General features: G+C 39.6%; 1 protein-coding gene across 2 annotated transcripts in view; it reads left to right on the top strand.

Moving 5' to 3' along the window:
* C7H1orf87 (chromosome 7 C1orf87 homolog) overlaps positions 1 to 19,327 on the top strand; it is an 82,058-nt gene extending 62,731 nt beyond the window's left edge. For both annotated transcript variants that reach the window (XM_002750886.6, XM_009001348.5), the window contains exons 10-12: positions 7,895 to 7,974; positions 11,253 to 11,460; positions 18,888 to 19,327. In XM_002750886.6, the coding sequence (XP_002750932.4) occupies positions 7,895 to 7,974; positions 11,253 to 11,460; positions 18,888 to 19,048 (449 nt within the window). In that variant the 3' untranslated portion in view covers positions 19,049 to 19,327. The remainder of the gene's footprint in view (positions 1 to 7,894; positions 7,975 to 11,252; positions 11,461 to 18,887) is intronic.
* The last annotated feature ends 1,918 nt before the right edge of the window (positions 19,328 to 21,245 follow it).

Genomic DNA, 21,245 nt, shown 5'->3' with positions numbered 1-21,245 from the left:
AGGCACAATTCTCCAATTTTATTTTATCATGAGACATTCTCTAGTGGTAGCCCTTAAAGATGAATGCAGAACATTTATAGATGTTAGTATTATTTATTAGAATTTCAGATGCACAGTCACTTAGATCAAAGAAGCTCATAGCTAGGTATTTATTCTACTGATGTCTCAACAAAAAAACCTCTGAGGTGTGTGTGTGTGTGTGTGTGTGTGTGTGTGTCTCTGTATGTTTAGTGTAGCTTTTTTTATAAATATTTTTTTAAATGGAGACAATAGATCCTCCATGGACTATTTAATTAAATTATAATATAACCAATTGATAAACTATGCAGTTATAAAATAACATGACTGGGTTGCTATAGGAAGATTTCCAAGACATATTATTAAGTAAAAATTATAATGATGCATGGGGCAAAATATTTAGCAATTAGTAACTTTAAAATATGACGTGAAAAAATATGCATTGATATTAATCTGCTGTTACAGTTTTTCTGTTTAGTACATCCATCAACCATTTACTGAATGCCCTATGGATCAAAATACAAAGTACTGAATGTGCGTGCATGTGTGTGTGTGTGTGTGTGTGTGTGTCCAGGATCAAATAAATCAGTCTGTATCCAAGTAGAAAAACCTAAGAAACCTTACTAGGTATTTCAGACAGAGGGAATTTACTACAGGGGATTGGTTATGTAAGTATCTGAAGGCTGAAAGATAAAAAAGGATATGATGAGTACGCTCATTTCCCAGGGCTGCCATACAAAATACCGCAATCTTGTTGACTTGAAACAATAGAAGTTTATTTTCTCACAGTTCTGGAGACTGGAAATACCAGGGTGTATGCAGGACCAGGCTCTCTCTGAACACTCTAGAGAAGAGTTCTTTCTTGCCTTTTTCAGTTTCTAGTAGCCCCAGGCCTCCTTTGGCTTGTTATTGTGTAACTCCAATCTCTACCTTTGTTTACACAAGGCCTTCTGTCTCCTCTGTGTCTCTATATCCAAGCATTCCTCTTCTTTATCTTATAAAGACACCAGTCATCCCAAGTACGGCCTGCCCTAATCTAGACTGACTGCTTAACTTGAGTACATATGAAATGATTGTGCTTCCAAATAAGTTCAGAATCACAGATACCAGTGATTAGGACTTGAACATATTTCTCAGGAGAATATAATTCAATCCACTACAGGAGGTAATCCAGACATTAGTAACCATAGGAAGCAGCTACCACCTTAAGGCTGAGGGTACATGGAGAAAGGGGTACTACCATCAGAATCTAGTAGCTAGAGTCACCACACAGGTGATTCTAGGGTTTACAAGGAAATGTCAAGCAGCTGGAGGAAGGATTTCAGAGGGGATTCCACGGTGCTGATTCTTGGACTGCAACATAGTTTAAGGCTCTAAGAAGGTGGCTGTGCTTGGATCTCTTACAAAGCATCATGCTGTCAATAAGGAGACCATTGAAGTGACGCCATGTGGCTGTTCATCTGACCTGAGGTTTCACACAGGGCTAGGGCTGAGAGTGCTGAAAAACGTTGTAGCAGTAGCTCTTTTCTGATGCTAGGATCATCTGATAGGTCCTCACATGGCTTTCCTGTGTGTGTGTGTGTGTGTGTGTGTGCACGTGCGTGTGCATCCCTGGTGTCACAATAGGTCTAAATTTCCTCTTCTTATAAGAACATCAGTCACAGTGGAGCCCACCCTAACACCTTCATTTTTACTTAATCACCTCTTTAAAGGCCCCATCTCCAAATTTGGTCACGTTCTGAGATTAGGGATTCAACATATAAATTCTGGAGGGGGGAGGGGCATGGAACACCATTAAGACTACAGCATATGGAATAGCAAAAAAAAAATGTAAAAACATAAATTGAAGTCTCACAAAACTAAATAACGATTACTTTTGGAAATATTATTTCTCTCTGACTCATTTTTCTCATCTCTAAAATGGGAAAATATATAAAAGAAAAATGCAAATCTGCCCTGTTGATCTTATACACTGATCATGACTCTGACAAACAAAATAGGCAACACTAATTTTTTTAGGCAATGCGTCACTTTCCAGAGCTATATAGTTGGAGTTGTTGCATTGTTGCGAGAGCTCACTGCTTACTTACTTAGGCAATGTCTTGGTCTCTTCCCATTTCTGTACTGCTGGATCTATGACGACTAAATGGTCTTAAGCACTGAGTGAGCCATTTTTTCTGCCCCTTCTTTAGCTCCACAGGTAAATGTTACGAAGGTGAAAGAGGGCCATTGTACCGAAACTAAAGAAAGTTACTTTTTATGGATGTGTGGAATTGTGAATTTTCTCTTTCCTAGGATCCCTCTGCTCTCAAAGATGCTATGATAACCTAATTAAAATGACTCATTTTATGTATACTGCCTTTATTAGAAAATTTATATGATTAGGAATCATAAAAATCCTGGGAACTTGTTTTTCAATGTATACATAATTTTCACATAAATACTTAAAATCTATGATTTACACTAATGACAAGGAGAGACTACTTTCTAGCAGGCAAAACTTCCTGGCAAGAACAACTAGAAGATTAGATAAAATACAAAAGAATATTTGTTTGAGACTCTTATTTGGAATTCAAATTAAGCTACCAGATAGAAGAGGGAGAAAAGCTCTCTATGGAAGGAGGTATGATACAAAATCGCTTAATTTTTCCACACAATATGTCCACCTTCAATTAAAAATTGCCAGGGATGACATAAAACAGGACATAGATTTTGAAATAACAGTAATTAATATGTTCAAGAAAATAAATGACAAGATGGGGAATTTTCAGCAAAGAATTTAAATCAAATGGAATATCTAGACTTAAACATATAAAATTTTAAATTTAAAAACTCGACAGATGGGTTTAACAGATTAGACATCACTGAGGAGAGGACTAGTGAACTGTAATATAGTTCAATAGAAAATAACCAGATTGAAGCATGGATGAAAAATTAGGATGTAATACACTAAAAAGTATGTAAGAATCTGGGTGTGGTGGCTCACACAGTCCTAACACTTTGGGAGGCTAAAGTGGGAGAATCAGTGGAGCTCAGGAGTTTGAGACCAGCCTGGGCAACAAGGTAAAATCCTGTCTCTACAAATAATAAAGAAATTAGCCAGGCATGGAAGGAAGTGCATGCTTGTGGACTGAGCTACTTGGGAGGCAGAGGTAGGAAGATTGCTTGTGCCCATGAGGTCGAGGCTACAGTGAGCTCTGGTTACATCACTGCACTCCAGCTTGTGCAGAAGAGTGAGACCGTGTCCAAAAAAAAAGTATATAAGAGATGCCTAGGAAATGGTGACAACATCCAACACACATGCAACCAAAGTCACAGAAAAATAGAAGAAAGAGAATAAAGCTGAAGTTGAAGCAATTGTAACTGAGAAGTTTCCAAAAGCAGTGAAAGGCTTTAAGCCACAGAGCTAAGAAATATGATGAACTCCCATTAAGACAGAAATAAAAAGAGCTTAGGCACCTCTAAACATGGTAAGGTCTAAGGTCTAAAATAGTGTTTCACAAAAATGAAGTATGACCTCAAATTTGAATCTCTTCACTGTGGAGCCTGTGAATGAGAGAGAGGAAGAAGATGACACAGAAAGCAAAAAGCAGAGCTCCAGCATGGCTGCTGACAGGGACAATTCAAAGGAAATGAAGAGTAGCCAAAGAGGCTCATTGACACCACTCAAACATTTCTTTAAGACTTATCTATAACTCAAGAAAACAGAAAAATGGCCACCCTTTTACTAAGAAAAAAAAATACTTATACTACTTACTAATGAGTACTACTTCTATTGAAGGGACAGAAAATCAAACTCGGTTGGCTTAGACAATATAGAGATTTTGGTTTATTTAGCTGAAAATCCTGGCAGCAACAAGGGCTGCAGGAATGGTTTGGGCTGTAGCCATTCAAATGTCAAAATCAAAGATCTGCCTTATTTCTGGCTTTCTGATCTGCTTTGCCTGCTGTTGGCATCATCTTCAGACTCTACATGGTAGTCTCTCCATTAGACATTCTACAACAGCAAAATAGCTATGGTAGCTACAGTCATCACATCTTCACTGCACACTCTTTAGACAGGTGTTCTCCCAAGAAGGAGAGAACTTTGCTATCTAAGAAACTGTAGCAAGTATTTCTTCTCAAATAGAGGCTCAGATTGAGTTTTATGTCCATCATTGAACCAACACTGTGATTGGGATATCAGGATAGGGTTAAACTAATCAGAGATCAAGCCTGGACTTGGAACTGGAGAGTCAGTCCAACCAAACCATAGTGCACTGGGGAAGAGTAAGAGTAGTCACCACAAAGCAAAACATGGTTGCTATCTTCAGAAGGGGATAATGAAGGAGAGAATCACCAGAGGAAAAGAAAAATGAATGCTGAGAAGCACACACACTCACACAAACACACACAAATCAGCTTCAGTCACATGGCATGACCCATAGGGCTTTTAAGCCCTGTGAACACTTCACCCCCTTCTCTTCCTTTTTCATTCTGCCTCACCCAGGCTCTGCTCTCAGTTGTTGCTTGATGCACCAATCACTCCTGCCTCATGGCCTTTGCCTTTGCTATAACATTTTCCTCCAGTGATCTTTACCCATAGATTTTCACAGCTTGCTCCCTTCTTTCTCTCCTGTTCAGGATTTTATTTAAATGTCACTTCTTTAAAGAGGTCATTGGTAAATTCCCTATCTACAATGGCAACTTTCATTACTTTCCACACCCCAATCACTGGTTTTGGTTGTGTCTGTAGCACTTACCACTACCTGACATTCTTTGATGCATCTCTTTGTTCTTACCACTAGAATGCATACTCCATGAAGGAAAGATTCTGTGCTATAGTGCCTAGCATATAGTAAACACTTAAATGTTTGTCACATGAATGAATTAGTTCAAGTCACAGACATAACCCTGCTTCTGTCATCTTAAGGAGAGAACTAAAACGTTCATTGCCTCAGTTTCCTCATCTGTCAAATGGGGATTTCTACCTCACAGGGTTAATTCTTTAGAATATGTGGAAACGTCTGCCATTTATAGATATTTGACATATATGAGTTTCCTTCTCACAAAAGCTTCATTCAGTAGGTCCACTGAAGCCAGAAGCTTTTATTAAAGTCAGTTGTTCTCTACCCTGGTTATACTTTAGAATCACCTAGGGAGGGTAAAAAGTACTGAGCTGGGTTCTCACCTCCTGAGATTCTGACTTAATTGGTCTGGTGTGACGCCTGAGCACTGGTACTTTTCAAAGCTGCCCAGGTGGGTCTAACATGCAGCCAGTGCTAAAGGCTACTGATTTCAAGTCATTAGTGAGAGTAGACAGGAGTGCTGGCTATGTGACTATCAGAACCCCTGGCAACCCTGTAAAACCTGGCCCCTCCCACACCTGGAAATCTCAAGAAGCCAGCTTGGCTGATTTCCTCTGGTACAAATCTTCAACTGGCAGACTAGACAGATGGTTATTATTTATCCTTCTTTGCTGTATTAGAAAGAAAAAAAATAGTTCTGCCTCAGGTTTTTCAAACAATTTTTACATGTGCAAGCCATTATATGCTATTAGGTATTAGGAAGGAGAAAGGGAAGCTTAAAAGAGACCAAATAGGCTAGTATGTGTTTTTTCCTAATGGAAGTTTTAGAAGTGCAGATAGCAGAGAAGAACTGGACGAGGACAAAGTCTAGGTTCTAGATCTTATTTTTGAAAGAATGATGCATTGAACAGTGTCCCAAAAAATGTCTGGCACATCATAATTCATGTTAGTTTCTCTTCTCCAGGCAAGCTCAATTTGCTTAAGGGCATATAATAATAATAACACAACAACAGATAAGAATACCTTGTATTGAGCATCCGCCCTGTGTTAGGCATTTTACATAGGGTTTTTGTTAATCTCCACAATATTATTGCAAATTTCTGTAATTTCACAAATTAAAGAATTAGGATCCAAAAGCTTGAAACTGGTAAAGAGAAGAATCAGGGTTAGATGTTAGGTCTGTCTGTTCGTCCTCCTCCCCTTACACCACATACTCCTTCCAGGATCCCTTTCACTGGAGAGCTGTATGATTCAGAGTATTTTGAACCTTTTATCCCCCATATTAAACAGAAAGCTTTTCTTTCACATATTGGTTAAACTAAGCAGTAGCCAATACTACTAGGTGAGAATGGGTTCTCATGACAACTTAAATGTTCAACAGATCAAATAAGATCTGCCTTGGAGGGGCTGCTCTAACTGGATGTCATGACACTCTTCTTTTAGCCACTATTATGGTTTGCTCTATATAGCATCTGGAGTAGACATGAGAGGATAAAGAAATACAGAGAAAAATCACTCCTTTCCCAGGACTGGAAAAGGAATTAGAGAAATGACACTATATATCTAGTGACTTTGTTTTTTAAACTTTGTTTAGGACACATGATCATTCATTTATTCACCATGCATTCATTGGGTATTTAATTCTAATGATGGGTGCTGGGGTTTCAAAGAAGATAATGAAATCCCATGTCTTCTTCATCAAAAAATTGAGGGAGAACTTTCGTAGTGATTCATAAGTGTAACGTTAAAAGCCCATCTAACTAAAGGCTTTAAAATTGTTAAGTGAATTTGTGTATTAAAAAAAATATCCTTACCTAGACAACACTATTAGTTAACATTTACTGAGTACTTGCTATGTTTCAGGTACTTGCTTTACACTTTCTAGTCCATTTTACCCTTACAATGGCCTATAGGTATCATTATCCCCTTGATACAGAAGAGGAAACTGAGGCACAGAGAGGACAAGTAATTTGCTCAAGGTCATGTAGCTAACAAAGAAAGAAGCCAGGAATCAATGCCAAGGCATCTAGTTCCAGAGCTTATACTCTCAACCACTGTGTACACTGCCCCCTTTGTTTAAAATACATTGATTAAATAAATAATTTTTACTAAAAACAGTGAGACTCAATTTAGAAATAATATATATTTGTTAATGGCATATCTGAATTATGCACTGAATAATGAAGCTGAGGCTCCCTGGAAATCTGCTCTGTACAGTCATCATACAGACTTGCAAAATACCTAAGTCACCAAGTCAGATGGAAGGTACTAAGTGATCAACGAAGGATACCTACAATAAGGCTTAGAGGATTTCCACAGGTCTTAATGTCTGTTTTTTTCCTGCATCCCACGGAAATTTCTTCTATTCATGAAGCAGCAGCCTGCAGCAAGTAATACCTGCAAAACAGAATCCACTGGATTATGGATGAGGCTGTTCAACCTCTTCCCATGCTGTACCACTGACCATTGAAAGGAGCAAGGAAGGAAGATGAGGAAGCTTGTGCCTGGTCCTTTGGGTGCACATGTGTATAAAAGGAGGGGCAGAGGTTCTTAAGAGGTAGAACAACAGGAAGAGGTCCCTTCAACTCCCTAAGTGATAAAAGCCTTTCTTAGTCAGGGCCTTGCCACAGGCTGTTGTCTCTGCTTTTCTGAAACTCTCTGCTCTGTATGCATCACTATCATCACCTTTGACTGGATAATAACTCCTATTCAATAGTGATAATGCCACAAACACAACTGAAACCAGTCCTTCAGTTTGCGAATTTGTGTCACTTCCTCTGAAACCCCCACCACTGTTACTCCGCCCCCAAATAAGTTTAAATATGTTCATATTTTCTCATTTTTTTATTTATAGTAACTTGTAACTAAATAATAATTTAGAGTCATTGTTGGCCATCTACTTCCAAATCTGAGGTCCACTAGGGTGGGAACCAGGTTTTTCCCACTCATCAGTGTGTTCCCATTACATAACACAGTGCCAACCACAGAGCAAAGCCTCCGTTTTTGTTGTTGCTGGTGTATATGTGTGTGTTAAATGAAGAGACCAGGCTCAACCCTTCCATTTTTTTTTTTTTTCCATTCTTGTTCAGGGAAGAATGAAAAGAAAGCCTCTGCCCCTCCAGTGGAGCCTGAAGTCCCTGAGTTGTCTCAAAGCAAAACTGAACATATGGTATGTACCTGGGTATATAGAGGTTGGGGGAAGATTTTCATGGATACTTGGCCTTTTCTCTGATGCTGGACAGGGCCCTCTCCTGTGGGTTTTGGTTTTATCCCAAACCCTTGATGTCAGACTGCCTTTGACTTCAAGATTCTCCTTGGGCAAAGAAGGGAGGCAAAAGAACTCCTCGAGTATGGGTTAGCTTCTGTCCTCGCTGGTTTGCGGAAACCTATTACCATCACTTGGTGATGGGTTTGCCGACTGCCCCAAGAAGCTGGGCTTGTAGCACATCTCTGGATGTCCTTCCAAAGCTTGTGACCAATTCACAAACTGCCATTAAAATAAAGAGTGACTATGAGCTCTATTTTAACATCTTAATTCCAACTTCCAGAAACTGGGGGTGACATTTTCCCCAGACATCACATTTTAAAATGTAATAGCCTCTCTGATTAAAAAGAAGAAAGAAAAAAAATCTGGCAAGGAGTTAAAACCCATTTTAATATTCCCAGCATTTCGCCAGGAGACGTTGTAGACAGAATTTAAAAACAGGCTGAGTTTTTCTGTTGTTGTTTTTTAAATGCCCGGATTAGAACATAATTCATCTTAAAATGACGGGAGGCCTCCTCATGCACTTCACACGTTGAAATATTTTAGAAAATAGTACCCATTTTGGCAAGCCTCTTGCCATGCAAGAAACAACAGCAAATGCTTTTCTCCTTGAGTGTTAAGTCTGTTGTGAATAAGATTATAAAAAATATACTTTGCTCTTTTATTTTGCCTCTTGTTTAAGGAATTTATTGCATCTCTGTGATAATTGATTCTTCTCACATTCCCATACAAACAGAATTGATTGCCCCACTTTTTAGAAAGGGAAACTGAAGCAGGAAGTTGGTAAAGCAAGTTTCCTATTGTCCCTGAGAAAAATCACTCATTTATTCACTTATTCATTTATTAAACATGTCTTGACAACCTACTGTGTTGCAACCACTAGCCAGATCCCAAGGATACCTTAAAAACTATCTCACACAGGCCCAGCCTCTGGATCTCTATTAGAGGTGATACTGAAACAGACATAGACAACATCCAGTAGGAATGCTGTGATGGATTGAGGGACTACAAGGAATTGCCTCTTGCCCTTCCTGGGGCTGTTGGTGAAAGCTTCCCACAGGAAGTAAACAATTAGCTGAGTCTTGAAGAATGAGTAAGAACCCAAACAATCAAGGCATATATGGCAAGAAGGGCTTTTAGAACTGAGGTAACCGCATTTTAAAGGCAAAAAGGTATAAAACAGCTTCAATTTTTCAGGTCTTTCTGGCCAAAGAAGAAGCTATATATATTTTTTAGTCCTATACACATATATAGGACTAAAAGAAGATAAGCTGGGAGATAAGCAAGACCTAGAATATAAATGGTTTTGTGTGCCAAGCAAGGAATGTGAACTTCAGCTTGATACAGTGGGACCAAAGCAGTACACGGTTTGTTAGTTACTTTCTTAGTTACTTGCTTGAGCCTGATTCAAGTCCCTACAAATCTCCCCTTTCCCTTGTCTTCAGTGGTCAAAGAGTGAGTGTTAAACTATCTAAAAAATATAAAACTACTTAAAATTAATTTCTCAGATCCCAGGCCACCTGTAATCTCTCTAAACTCATCCATCAAAATGTATGCAAATGTGCATTAGTCTGGTCAGATTTCCTAAAGCTTTCATCTGATTTCTAAAGTGGTTCAATGCTTTAAACAAAGTATAAGAATCACTACTCTAACTTACTATATAAAAACTTTCTGCTTTTCCCAAAATTGATTCTATCAAAGTAGAATTCTTTTTATAGGAATTCCTCAAAACATACTCATTGTTTGTCATCCATGTGAGTACAATTTCATATAGCAATCCATGATCTCAAACAAAAGAATTCTTTACATTCCCCAGCAGCAGCTTAATCCATGTTTGTTAACCAACCCAGAACTTGGCTTCTTACTGCACTTACCATTCTTTAAGACTCTGGGATTCTCACAGCTTATATGTGAGAAGTTTGAGACAAAGGTACAAAATTGGAAAAATTTAGACATTTGAAAGTTGGGGGAACACAGATGGTATACAAAAGTTAGAGGCATAATTTTATGGTGAATTAGTTAAGAATATTTAGATTGCAATGAACAAAACCAACTGTACTAGCTTAATTTATTGGAATAATAGAGAAGCATATTATGCTCCCAAAGCACAGAAATGCAACAATGAACTAAAACCAGAGATTCTAACACCAAGACTTCCTATATCATTTTTTCTTCTCTCTGTTGTCAGCTTCATATTCTTTCTCCACATACCAGCTTTTTGTCATTTGCAGTGCACAAAATGGAAAGCCTGCTCGAGTTCCAGTATCTCACACAGAATCGCCTCCATTTTTCTCTCACAAATAGTACCAAAATTCCTGGAAAATGGGTTTATCAGCTCATTTTGCATTAGATGCCCAGTCCTAAACTATGCAGATAGAACATGACAGTTCTTTCTACAGCTGTGTGGATCAGCAGGAAGGGCAATTTCTGCAAAAGGTGGGCTGGGCAGATCAAATAATAGATGCCCACTCTCTGCCCATGGTAAATGTCAGGATGCCTTATATGGCACTGCTGGTGCTGACATGTCTATTAAATTCTAAAACACCTCTATTTTATACTGGCCATGAGGTTAGGACACTAAGGTGAGCTAGCCTATATGCCCTGCTTCTTGTCTTGAGTCTACTATAAGACGTGTGTGATCTTAGTAAACTGCTTGTACTTTCTGGGTCCCAGCTTCCTTTGCTAAATGAACAGGACTGGCAGACTAAGAGTGCTTTAATGTCCTTTAAAATAGATCCACAAGCCTAAGATAATATCACTATTGTTTCAATCATCTTTTGTCAAACACCTCAAACTCATGAGCCAGAGGCATTTCTATCAAGAGGTATGAGCACTGTCTGAAGTCCACTAGTCTGTACTCCACTAGTACAAAATAGAGTAGAACATCATGAAAAGTTTCAGGCAGTTACAAAGTTCTTTGCTTCATGCAAGTCAAAAATGAAAACTGAATAAAAATCATAATGTCACCCTTCTCTTTAAACACACACACTTAACATGTTTGTATCCAGTAAGATTTGGCAGATATGATCTTATGGCACTGAAGATTTGAAGCTCATCCTCTTAGCTTTCCAAAGTCAAACCTTGCAATAAATCTTGCTAGTTGTGTGGCCTCATCTTCGGCCAAAAGACTGGAGAAGCTCTGGGTGGTGAATGTGTTGCCAATGCTTGTGTTGTTTTGGTAGAAAACTCCAGAAGAGGAGCTGCAGCCAGAAAACTCTCCTGCTGAAACTTCAGCCTCCAAAGATCCACTGAATTCTTTAAAGATCAGGCCAGTCTCCCAGTCCTTGGTGAACCCAGCCATGAAGAACGAGGTTGAAGAATGTGAAACGTGGATAGACAGGTTCCGGAAGCTGGAAAACGCCCTCTACCTGTGTGATCTGAGTAACACAGGTGAAGTATGAATTTTAAAGCTGGCATAGCTTTCTAATTGCGGTCTAGTCTAAAAGCAGGCACCTCATTTTCTTTCACCTCTTAAACAAATGATACAGTTAGTATATAAACCACATGCCCTGCACTGTGCTGAACACATCGGGAAATATGAAGATGAATCAGACCCGAATCCCATATCAGGTTGATTATAATTTCTTTGTGTTCCCGGTGCCTTCTGCACCCTACTGCCAAAAAGCAAACCCGCAATCCAATTTTATAATTCCCCTGATTAAAATACTTCAGAGACACCACACTGCTAAGAGAATGAACTCCAAACTCCTTACCAAGGCTGTCTGGTCCCTATCCACCTGGCCAATCTCTTCTCCTACTATTGATAGTCTCTCAGCATGTCCTGCCCAGTCATAATGAATAACTTACCCTGCCTCAAGCAGGCCTTGTCTCACACGTGCTTGTGCCATTTCTAGCTCCCAGCCTTTCATCTGAGCTGTTTGTTTCCCCTCTACCTACCCCACCCCCTGCCAACTCCCCATCTTGTCCTCTTGCTAATCAATGTCTTATCATCTTTTATGTTTGAATTCAAACACGATTCCTCTGAGACTCCCAGACAGATTTAGGCCAACTTTCCTATGGCCTCTTAGGATTCTTTACCATTCATCATCATTTGCGACATATTGTATATTTTTATTTAGGGACTTACTACTATCTTGCCAGTACACTATATTCCTTTTTTATCCCTGGCACCTTGCATAGTGTATTTATTTTAGGAAACAAATACGTGAGCCAATGTGCATAAACAACCAAATTCAAGGTAGATGGTGATAAATGTTTTAGAGTATGCTATGTGGGCATTCAGAGAAAGGTGAATTTCTTTCTGGTGGGGTTATCAGGGAAGGCTCTGTTAATGTTAAATCGATCACTAAATTTAAAATGCAGTTTGGTCACAAAGGAATGAAGTAGCCTTTTCTGGCAAAGGTGCAAACACTGTGTGTGAAGCTCAGTGCAAGGTGCTCAATATAGGGGCTATTAAAAAGAATACTAAATGATAAAGATGGAAATAGAGAATGGGGCCAGATATTGAAAGATTTTCAATGCCAGACTAAGGAATTTGGAGTCAATTCAAAGATAATGAGAGCACAGAGAGTTTCTAAGCAGAGTAGTGGTGGATAAAGTTGAACCTCAGAAGGATCCTTGATGACTATGTGCAGAATGAAAGAGAAAGTAAAATAAGGGAAAGTGGAAAGGAGAGAGAGAATGAAGTCTAGAACCAGGTCGGAAACCTGGGAAAAGAGGGAGCAGATAGAAAAGCACATGGTCTCAAACTGTCATATTTACTTACCTAGCGTGGTTCATGAACAGTTGGTGTACACATTAGCACAGTCTAGAAGTAACCATATGGCAATAGCCATGTCTGTCTTTTCATTCTCCTTGTGTGTTTTTGTTTTGCTTTGAATTTCCAAGGCAACTTAATTCTAGACCACAGGAAATATAATTGCTATACCAAATCCAAGGACTCTTAATAATTATACCAAAGAGAAATAAAACCTGAAAATTTTAACTGAAAGACTCATCTGGTTGAATTATAAAGTTATTTATTAAAAATATGTTATGAGCCCAACACTGTGTTAGAGGGTGAACCAAGAGGAAAACCAGAAAGGGTGAGACATGATCTCTGGCCTCAAGGAGCTTACCTTTAGGTAAGACACAGAGACTTGCAGTAGTTCAATGCCAGTAAACAAACAAAGAAAATTAAAATACAGCATTAAGTATTACAAATGAAAGCACGTGACTAGGCGTGGTGGCTCATGCCTGTAATCCCAGCACTTTGGGTGGCTGAGGTGGGAAGATCACTTGAGTCCAAGAGTCAGACAAATGAAAGCACAAATGACAGTTCAAGAGTCAAAAGGAAAGTGAAGGTCTGAAAGGAGGCTCACCATCCAGTGCAAGGCAGGGACCCAGAGAGGGCTCCACAGGAGAGAAAGAACTCGAGCTGAGACTTCAGATGACATAGACTTTGGATAGTCAGACAGGTCATTCCTAGTTTGACGTCGTCTTCTACAAAAGTTAAAAGGTGAGAATGTGTACGATGGAGAGGAGAGTAGGAAGACAGGATTGGAGGTGCACATTGGATGCATAGTAAAGTTGAGAACCTATTATGAACCCTGAGGGATAGGATGAGGCTTCATTCTGTACCCAATATCCAGAGATACATGCAGAGGAGGGCATAATGTAAACTAAGATGGATGATTTAGGGACAGTACTGGAGAGAAGGAGATGAAAAGTTGTTGAAATAACCCTGAGTCTAGCTATTCATACCAGTGCTATGAGAGTGGTGATGAAGTTACAAGCAATAACAAAAAAAAAATTTTTTAAGACACTTCTAAAGAAACAAATGCTTAGTTGTGACAATGGATGATGGATCATAAACTTCGTTGCTGAGAGACTCTCCAAAGACTGGGAGCTTTCTCGTACTTCTGAACCGTTCTGAGGAAAAACGGAGTTTGTTGACTTTGGAGGCAGATTGCGACAGATTTGAAATGCCTTTCTCATGGCCTCTTCACTGTTTATGCCTGTTTTCTCTGTTTCCATGAAATTCATTAGTTCCTCAACAGCCAAGGGATGTGTCAGCCAGATCTGGGAAAATCTACAACTCTTAATGAGGAAAGAGGATTAACTGAGGTCACTTTGTTGGTTTATTAACCCACAGTACTTAGCAGACCACAGTAGCCCCATTCTAGATGCTGAGCAGATGATACCTGCTCTGCCCATAGATGAATCACTGTTCTTTATTATGTGCAAAGAAATATGTAGGCCAGCATGTTCTTCATCCAGGATGAGGACAGGCTATCCATCATCACATCAGTGTTTCTGGGAACCTACTGGGCTTATTCTCTAATGGGGGTTGTCAACAAAATAGCCTTGAGGAGAAGGGATAAGGAATGACTATGAATAACTGGTCATGTTTTCTAAAGAAAAAAAGAGTGGTTGAGATAAATGTCTGGGTGAATGTTGCATCTGGAATTTTCCCAGTGAACTAAAGGCTAGATAGAAAATGTTTTAGAGTTCAAGGAGGAAGAATGCAATGAGAGCCTTAAAGAAATCCCTCTGCATGAGTCTGGACTTTACATACACTACATCACTAAATCCTCACATCAACAACATGCTGAAGGATTAGTATCCTAATTTACAGAGGAGAAAGCCAAGCTCAAAGTAGTAAAATAACAGCCAGGAGGATGGTGAGCCATACCTCAAGCCCAGCTCTCTGTGAATCTCCTCTACACCCAAGTCCTATGACATACTAAAAAGAGCACAAGATTTTGCTTTTTTTTTTTTTAATCAGAAGATTTAGATTCAAATCTGGACGCCACTAGTTGTTGATCCATAAAAGCCAGTCACTTACATTCTCTGAGCCTCTTTCCTCATCTATAAAATAATACTGATAATAATGAAACCAAATTCCCAGATTTAAGAAAGGATCAAATGAGATAAGAGATTGAAAGTTCTTTGTAAACTGTACAGTGAAGTGGGTTTTAAAAAGGTTCTTATGGTCTAGTGTGGTGGTTTATGCCTGTAATCCCAGCACTTTGGGAGGCTGAGGCAGGTGGATAGCCTGAGATCAGGAGTTCAAAACCAGCCTGGCCAACATGGTGAAACCCCATCTCTACTGAAAATACAAAAATGAGCCAGGCATGGTGGTGGGTGCCTGTAGTACCAGCTACCTAGGAGGCTGAGGCAAGAGCATCACTTGAACCTGGGAGACCTGAGAGATGGAAGTTGCAGTGAGCCGAGTTCGCACCACTGTTTTCCAGCTTGGGTGACACAGTGAGACTCCTTCTCAAAAAAAAGAAAAAAGAAAAAAAGGGTTCTTACTATTTCTTTCATTTTGGTTTTGGTTGGAAAAGACAGACTTTCCAACACTAAGATGGATTGTAAGGTCTATTTTATGCAGCTGTTCTGGGCATCCCCTAATGACAGAGTAAATTAGATAGATGCAAATTTCATTCTTTTGGACTTTTTGCTTGACTCTGGGAATCTTCTATCAAGGATAGAGCTTAGAAGACAGAAAATACCACTGTGATTCCTGGATGTATTTTTAACATAACTTTTCATTTTTAATTAAAATATAAACTAAATGATATAAATGTTAATAATAATCAATTATATATAATGTTTATATATTTTAAATAATATTGATGATATTATTATAATCACATTATTGAGTGCTTACTAATACTGGATACTGTATGAACTTAATATTTTATTGATTTTCACACAATTTAATTAGCCCTATTTTCTCTTTCCTCTTTCTTTACCTCTTTTTTTTCTTCTTCTGACATTTATTTACTTGTTTATTTGAGACAGGAGCCTCACTTTGTTGCCTGGGCTGGAATGCAGTGGCATGACCATGGCTCACTGCAGCCTCAACCTCACAGGCTCAAATGAGCCTCCCACCTTAGTTGATGCATGCCACCACATCCAGCTAATTTTTCTTTTTCTTTTTCCTTTTTTTTTTTTTTTTTTTTTGATAGATATGGGGGTCTTGCTTTGTGATACAGGCTGGTCTTGAACTCCTGGCCTCAAGCAATCTTCTCATCCTTGACCTCCCAAAGTGCTGGGATTACAGACCAGCCACCACATCTGGCTACTTTCTTGCTTGTTAGGCAGGATCTTACTGTGTCACCCAGGCTAGAGTGCAGTGGCTATTCACAGGTGTGATTATAACACACTATAGCCTTGAACTCCTGGGCTCAAGAGATTCTCCCATCTCAGCCTACTGAGTAGCTGGAGATATGGGTACACATCACTGTACCTGGCTAATTATCTCTATTGTAAAGCTGAGGAAACTGAGCCTCAAAAGTTAAAGTAACTTCCCCAAGGTCTTATAGTCATAAACTTATTCAAAATCCACACCTTGTATTTCCAGAGGCAGGGTATGAGGAAATGGCCAGAGGAAGCAAACCTAGACAGGACTGAGAACAGCCATCCTAACCAGAGAACTCCGAAGATGCAATTGGCCAACTCAAAGAATAAGGTTTACATAAATTAAAGGACCACTGTTTTGATGAGAGAGGTAGAAAATAAATAGGCAATGGACAAACCAGAACAGAATAGAAAATAAGCATACTGGAATAGAACAGAATAGATTAGGACCCCACCTGTTGTGGCCTACTGTTAAGAATAACCATTAGAGAATAGTTGAGAGGGTGGCACCATGCTCAATAGTACTTGCGCATTTGAAAACGAGTAATATTTTGTATCTTAAACTGAGATGATTGGTACCTGCCACTGCCCAACTCTAATGGACTAGTAGTGGCTTTCTGCAAAGTGACAAGTCACTGCCTCTGGATTCTTTAAGGGAGAATTTCACTATCACTCTTACAGTTATGCACACATAAAGGAGAGTAAAGGAGGTCAGGCACCGTGGCACATGCCTATAATTTCAGCACTTTGAGGCCTAGGTAGGAGGATTGCTTGAGCTCGGGAGTTCAAGACCAGTCTGGGCAACATAGTGAGACTTCATCTCTACAAAAAATAAAAAAGTTAGCTGAGAGTTGTGGCACATACCTGCAATCCCAGCTACTCATGAGGCTTAGATGGGAGGAGCACTTGAGCCCAGGAGATGGAGGCTACAGTGAGCCATGATTGTGCCTCTGCACTCCAGCCTGGGCAACAGAGTAAGACCCTGTCTCAAAAAAAAAGGAAGTAAAAGGATGACCCCTACTTGAAGGAATCTCTTCGCCACCATTTCGTAATATACTGTAGTGGTTAACCTTAGACAATCAAGAGACTTGCAGTCTCTCGGCTTTAGTTTCTCCCTGTATGAAATGGGTTATTGTAAGGATTCTATTAGTTATTATTGGTGAAATGCTTGGAGTAATTCCTGGGACATAGTAAATTTTATATTTAAATATTGGTTATTATCATTATTATTGTACCCCGGTTAATTTTCTGCATAACTTCTCTCTCCCGTGGGTCAGAGAACTTCCAGAGGTAGCGTAACAATTCTCTAAATCTCCTATATTCCCAAACACAGTATCTGACACACAGAAACTCACAATTAGGGGCTTGTATATGACTTATTGATCTTCCGTGATGCCGTGATCCACACTGCAATTCCTCCCAACAACCATCAAAATCGACTTACCCAAACTTAATGTGGAAAGCATACTGACATTGGTACTGGTGTATATAATGTGTAGGTACCAGAGCACATCCGCAATCATACACGTTACCACCTCCATTATGCAGATTCAAACTCTGAGCTATGAGAAGTTAGATGCTGGCCGGGTGCAGTGGCTTGTGCTTGTAATCCCAGCACTTTGGGAGGCCGAGGCGGGTGGATCACGAGGTCAAGAGATCAAAACCATCCTGGCCAACATGGTGAAACCCCGACTCTACTAAAAATACAAAAAAATTAACTGGGCGTGGTGGCATGTGCCTGTAATCCCAGCTACTTGGGAGGCTGAGGCAGGAGAATTGCTTGAACCCAGGAGGTGGAGTTTGCAGTGAGCTGAGGTCCCACCACTGCACTCCAGCCTGGCGCCTGGTGATGAAGTGAGACTCTGTCTCAAAAAAAAAAAGGAGAAATTAGATGCTTTACTTGTGATCACAGAGCAAGCTGGAGGGAGTCACAGTACAGTCAATCCTCTGCATCTTCGCATTCTGTATCTACAGATTCAACCAACCATATATCAAAAATATTTGAAAAAGTAGAAATAAAATACAATATTGTGACAACAAAAATAATACAAATTTTAAAACACAATATAACAACTATGTACATATCATTTGCATTGTATTAGGTATTACATGTAATCCAGAGATGGTTTAAAGTACACAGGAGAATGTGTATAGGTTAGATGAAAATACTACTTTATTTTATGTTGGGGGCTTGAGCATCCATGAGTGTTGCTATCAGTGTTGGGGAGACGAATATCATGGACCTAATCCCTGCGGATGCTAAGAAACATCTATAAATACGTTTAGAGAAATGTATTTTAAATATAAGCTGTTTAATCCCTCCATATTTCGGAATGTGTTTGGAGACTTTAACAAGATAAAAAGTAATCAGGACAATTAGCGATTACTTTTACTAGGCAGCCCCAGTTTTTCAAAAATTGGCCATTGGCTTTACAAGTTTCATAGCTACAAAGAAAAGTTTAAGTTGGTTTAGAATTTATCTACGGCTCTTACTGGATCTCACCTTGTTCTCTCTCCCCTGAAATCACCCTCAGATTCTTCCTGAAATCTGTGATGCATACCCACAACTACAAATATTTTTAAGATGTCACTTGATTTTTAAGAAGCTTAAAGTTGCAAAATATTAGCATTTAGTCTTTACCTGGAAGTCATTCAAGCTAATACATAGTTTTCTCTGTTTTCCCTCCGTCCTCTTTAAAAATCCTTCCACCAACCCAATCTAATCACAGGAGTTCTGGAGAAGGAACGAGCCAGACGCCTCATTCACAACTACAATCTCATTTACAACCTGTCCCTGAGCCCTCGGAAAATCGACCAGGCCTTGCGCAGATTCCGTTTGGGAGAAAATATGCTCTTGGAGCCAGCACTGCGGTACTTAAAGGAGCTATGATAACAAGCCCATATTGTGAGAACAGATGTTTCCCTTATCTCCCTTTTTACCCAGACACGTGTTTCTCCCCAGCCTGAGTGCAGTGGCGGAGGCATTGTCAGAGTGGAGGCCAATGCAGCTATTGTAGATGCTTTTGATTTGGGCTTGGTTTCTGGCTGTGATGCTTGCACATAAGCAGCTCAAAGTGATCAAAGGAAACCTAGTTTTGTCTTCTGATGTGGCTAAAACCCAGCTACTTAGAATCTCCTTCTGTTTTAATAAAGCTTATTATTAATATTACATGTTTGATTTTTTTCTACATTGCTAATCAAACGATGTTGTTTTGAACCCCACAATTCCACATAGTAAAAAACACATTACTGTTTCTTCTTCTTCTACTTCTGCCACTTCCCCACAGTGCCTGGAACCGAGTAGACCTGTATACATCATTTTGGATAGGTAAATCATCTTTTCTCCTGGTCATTATTCTAGGATGGATTTCCATATTAGAAGAAAAATAAAAGTATTACCAATACATTATCTTAATCTTAAGCAATTGTAGAAAATTTTCAAGGGCGATTTTCTGAACAAGTCCACTGTTTTCTATAGTACAAAACTTAACAATGTTACACTGTCTCCAGGGATATTTTCCCAAAGTCCCAGATGGAAGTTTTGAGGAAGGACTCCTTGGGACAAAGGGTTTTGGGAATAAGTAACATCCTCTGCTCTGTCTGGGCAGGAAACCCAGGTGAAACTTTTCACCAGTTCCCATAGTTCTTCTGTTCTTAACATCCCCCTGACTTTGAACCTCCCACCCAGCACAAGCACACAGTTACACACGTATCACACCATCCAGGTAGCATGAGCTCATTGAAGAACACTGGCCTGGAGCTTCAGAGACAATGTGCTCCTAGCACCATCACTAACACTGGGTGACCAGGGTGCTGAGTTTCCAAACTGTGTGTGAGACAAAATGAACAAGTTCGGTCAAGGGAGAAATCAAACAGAAAACCCTCTGAGTATCCATTTCTTTCCATTTTATAAAATGAGGTGCTTCGTGTGCTCTTATGGACAAAACCTCAAGAACAAAACTATGTGGGTCCACTAAAATCAGTGCTCTTTAAGGATCTTCTAGTCTGACCTGCTTTGGTTTTTATAATCCTTAATTTGCCCAGAAAAATGACTCTCGAAGCCAACTGTTGAAGCCGACCTTTCTAGAACCCTTGGACTTTTTAGCTGCCTTTTAGTTCAAAAGAGTAAACAAATAGATATAGCTTTTTCATTCTACCAAAATACCAAGTAAGGGAAATTAGAACAGCAGGTCAAAAAACTTAATATGCATTGAGCAACTGTTGAGTTTAAGGAACCTGACGTATGTTGTTTGGTCCATCTCTGACAATTCAATAAGACAGGTTTCACAGCTGTTTCACAGATGAGGAAACAGGCTCAGAGACGCGAAGATAAGAAAACTGTTGGGTTGTGCCAGTTAATATTTGTCAGAAGGTTAGTGCTTCCAGGGAAGGACTGGTCAAATGATAGGGAGAAGGTCCCACTTTACCCCTCTTTTCTGAGAGTAATGGGGTTTGGGTAAAAGAAGGCCCTAAACCTGAAGTTGGGGTTATTAGACAAAATCATAAGGTCCTGAACAGCAATGATTTTACCTTCTCCAATTCTTAGTATCAAGTATCTAGTATAGTTTCTGATAAGTAGCCTCAGCATCACCAAGCAACACAAATGCAGGGGCTGCATTTACACAGGAATACAGCACGAAAAGTGCCCCAGAGCCATGTGACCACAGGTGATGCATAACCTGTATCCCATAGTCTTGGCAAAATGAATACTTCTATAAGTGGGGTAACTTTTGCCAGATCTAGATCCACAGTCACCCAACCACCTCGCCCCCACTCCCGTATTTCCACAGAGAGTAGAAGAAGAAGAAACAGGCTTCGAAAACAGCCAAAATCTAGCTCTTGCACTTAGTGGGTGGCAGCCTTGACAAGTTGCTTACTCCCCTGCAGTTCAGTTTCTTCATCTATAAAACAGAAGCAATTGCATCTGTTTGCAGGATTGTTATAAACACTGAGAGCAATTTCTTTTGGACAGTTCCTTGCATGCAGTAGAGATAGACCTTTTTTATGTCCTTTCTCTTAGGTGCTGAACATTCAACAAGTTTCCAAATAACTAAACAATGGACTATGTGAAATGACATAGGGAAGTC

Source organism: Callithrix jacchus, chromosome 7 (genome assembly GCF_049354715.1).
Source record: "Callithrix jacchus isolate 240 chromosome 7, calJac240_pri, whole genome shotgun sequence".
Taxonomy (NCBI): Eukaryota; Metazoa; Chordata; class Mammalia; order Primates; family Cebidae; genus Callithrix; species Callithrix jacchus.
Note: the sequence above shows the minus strand (reverse complement) of the source record. Positions and strands in the feature narration are given on the sequence as shown.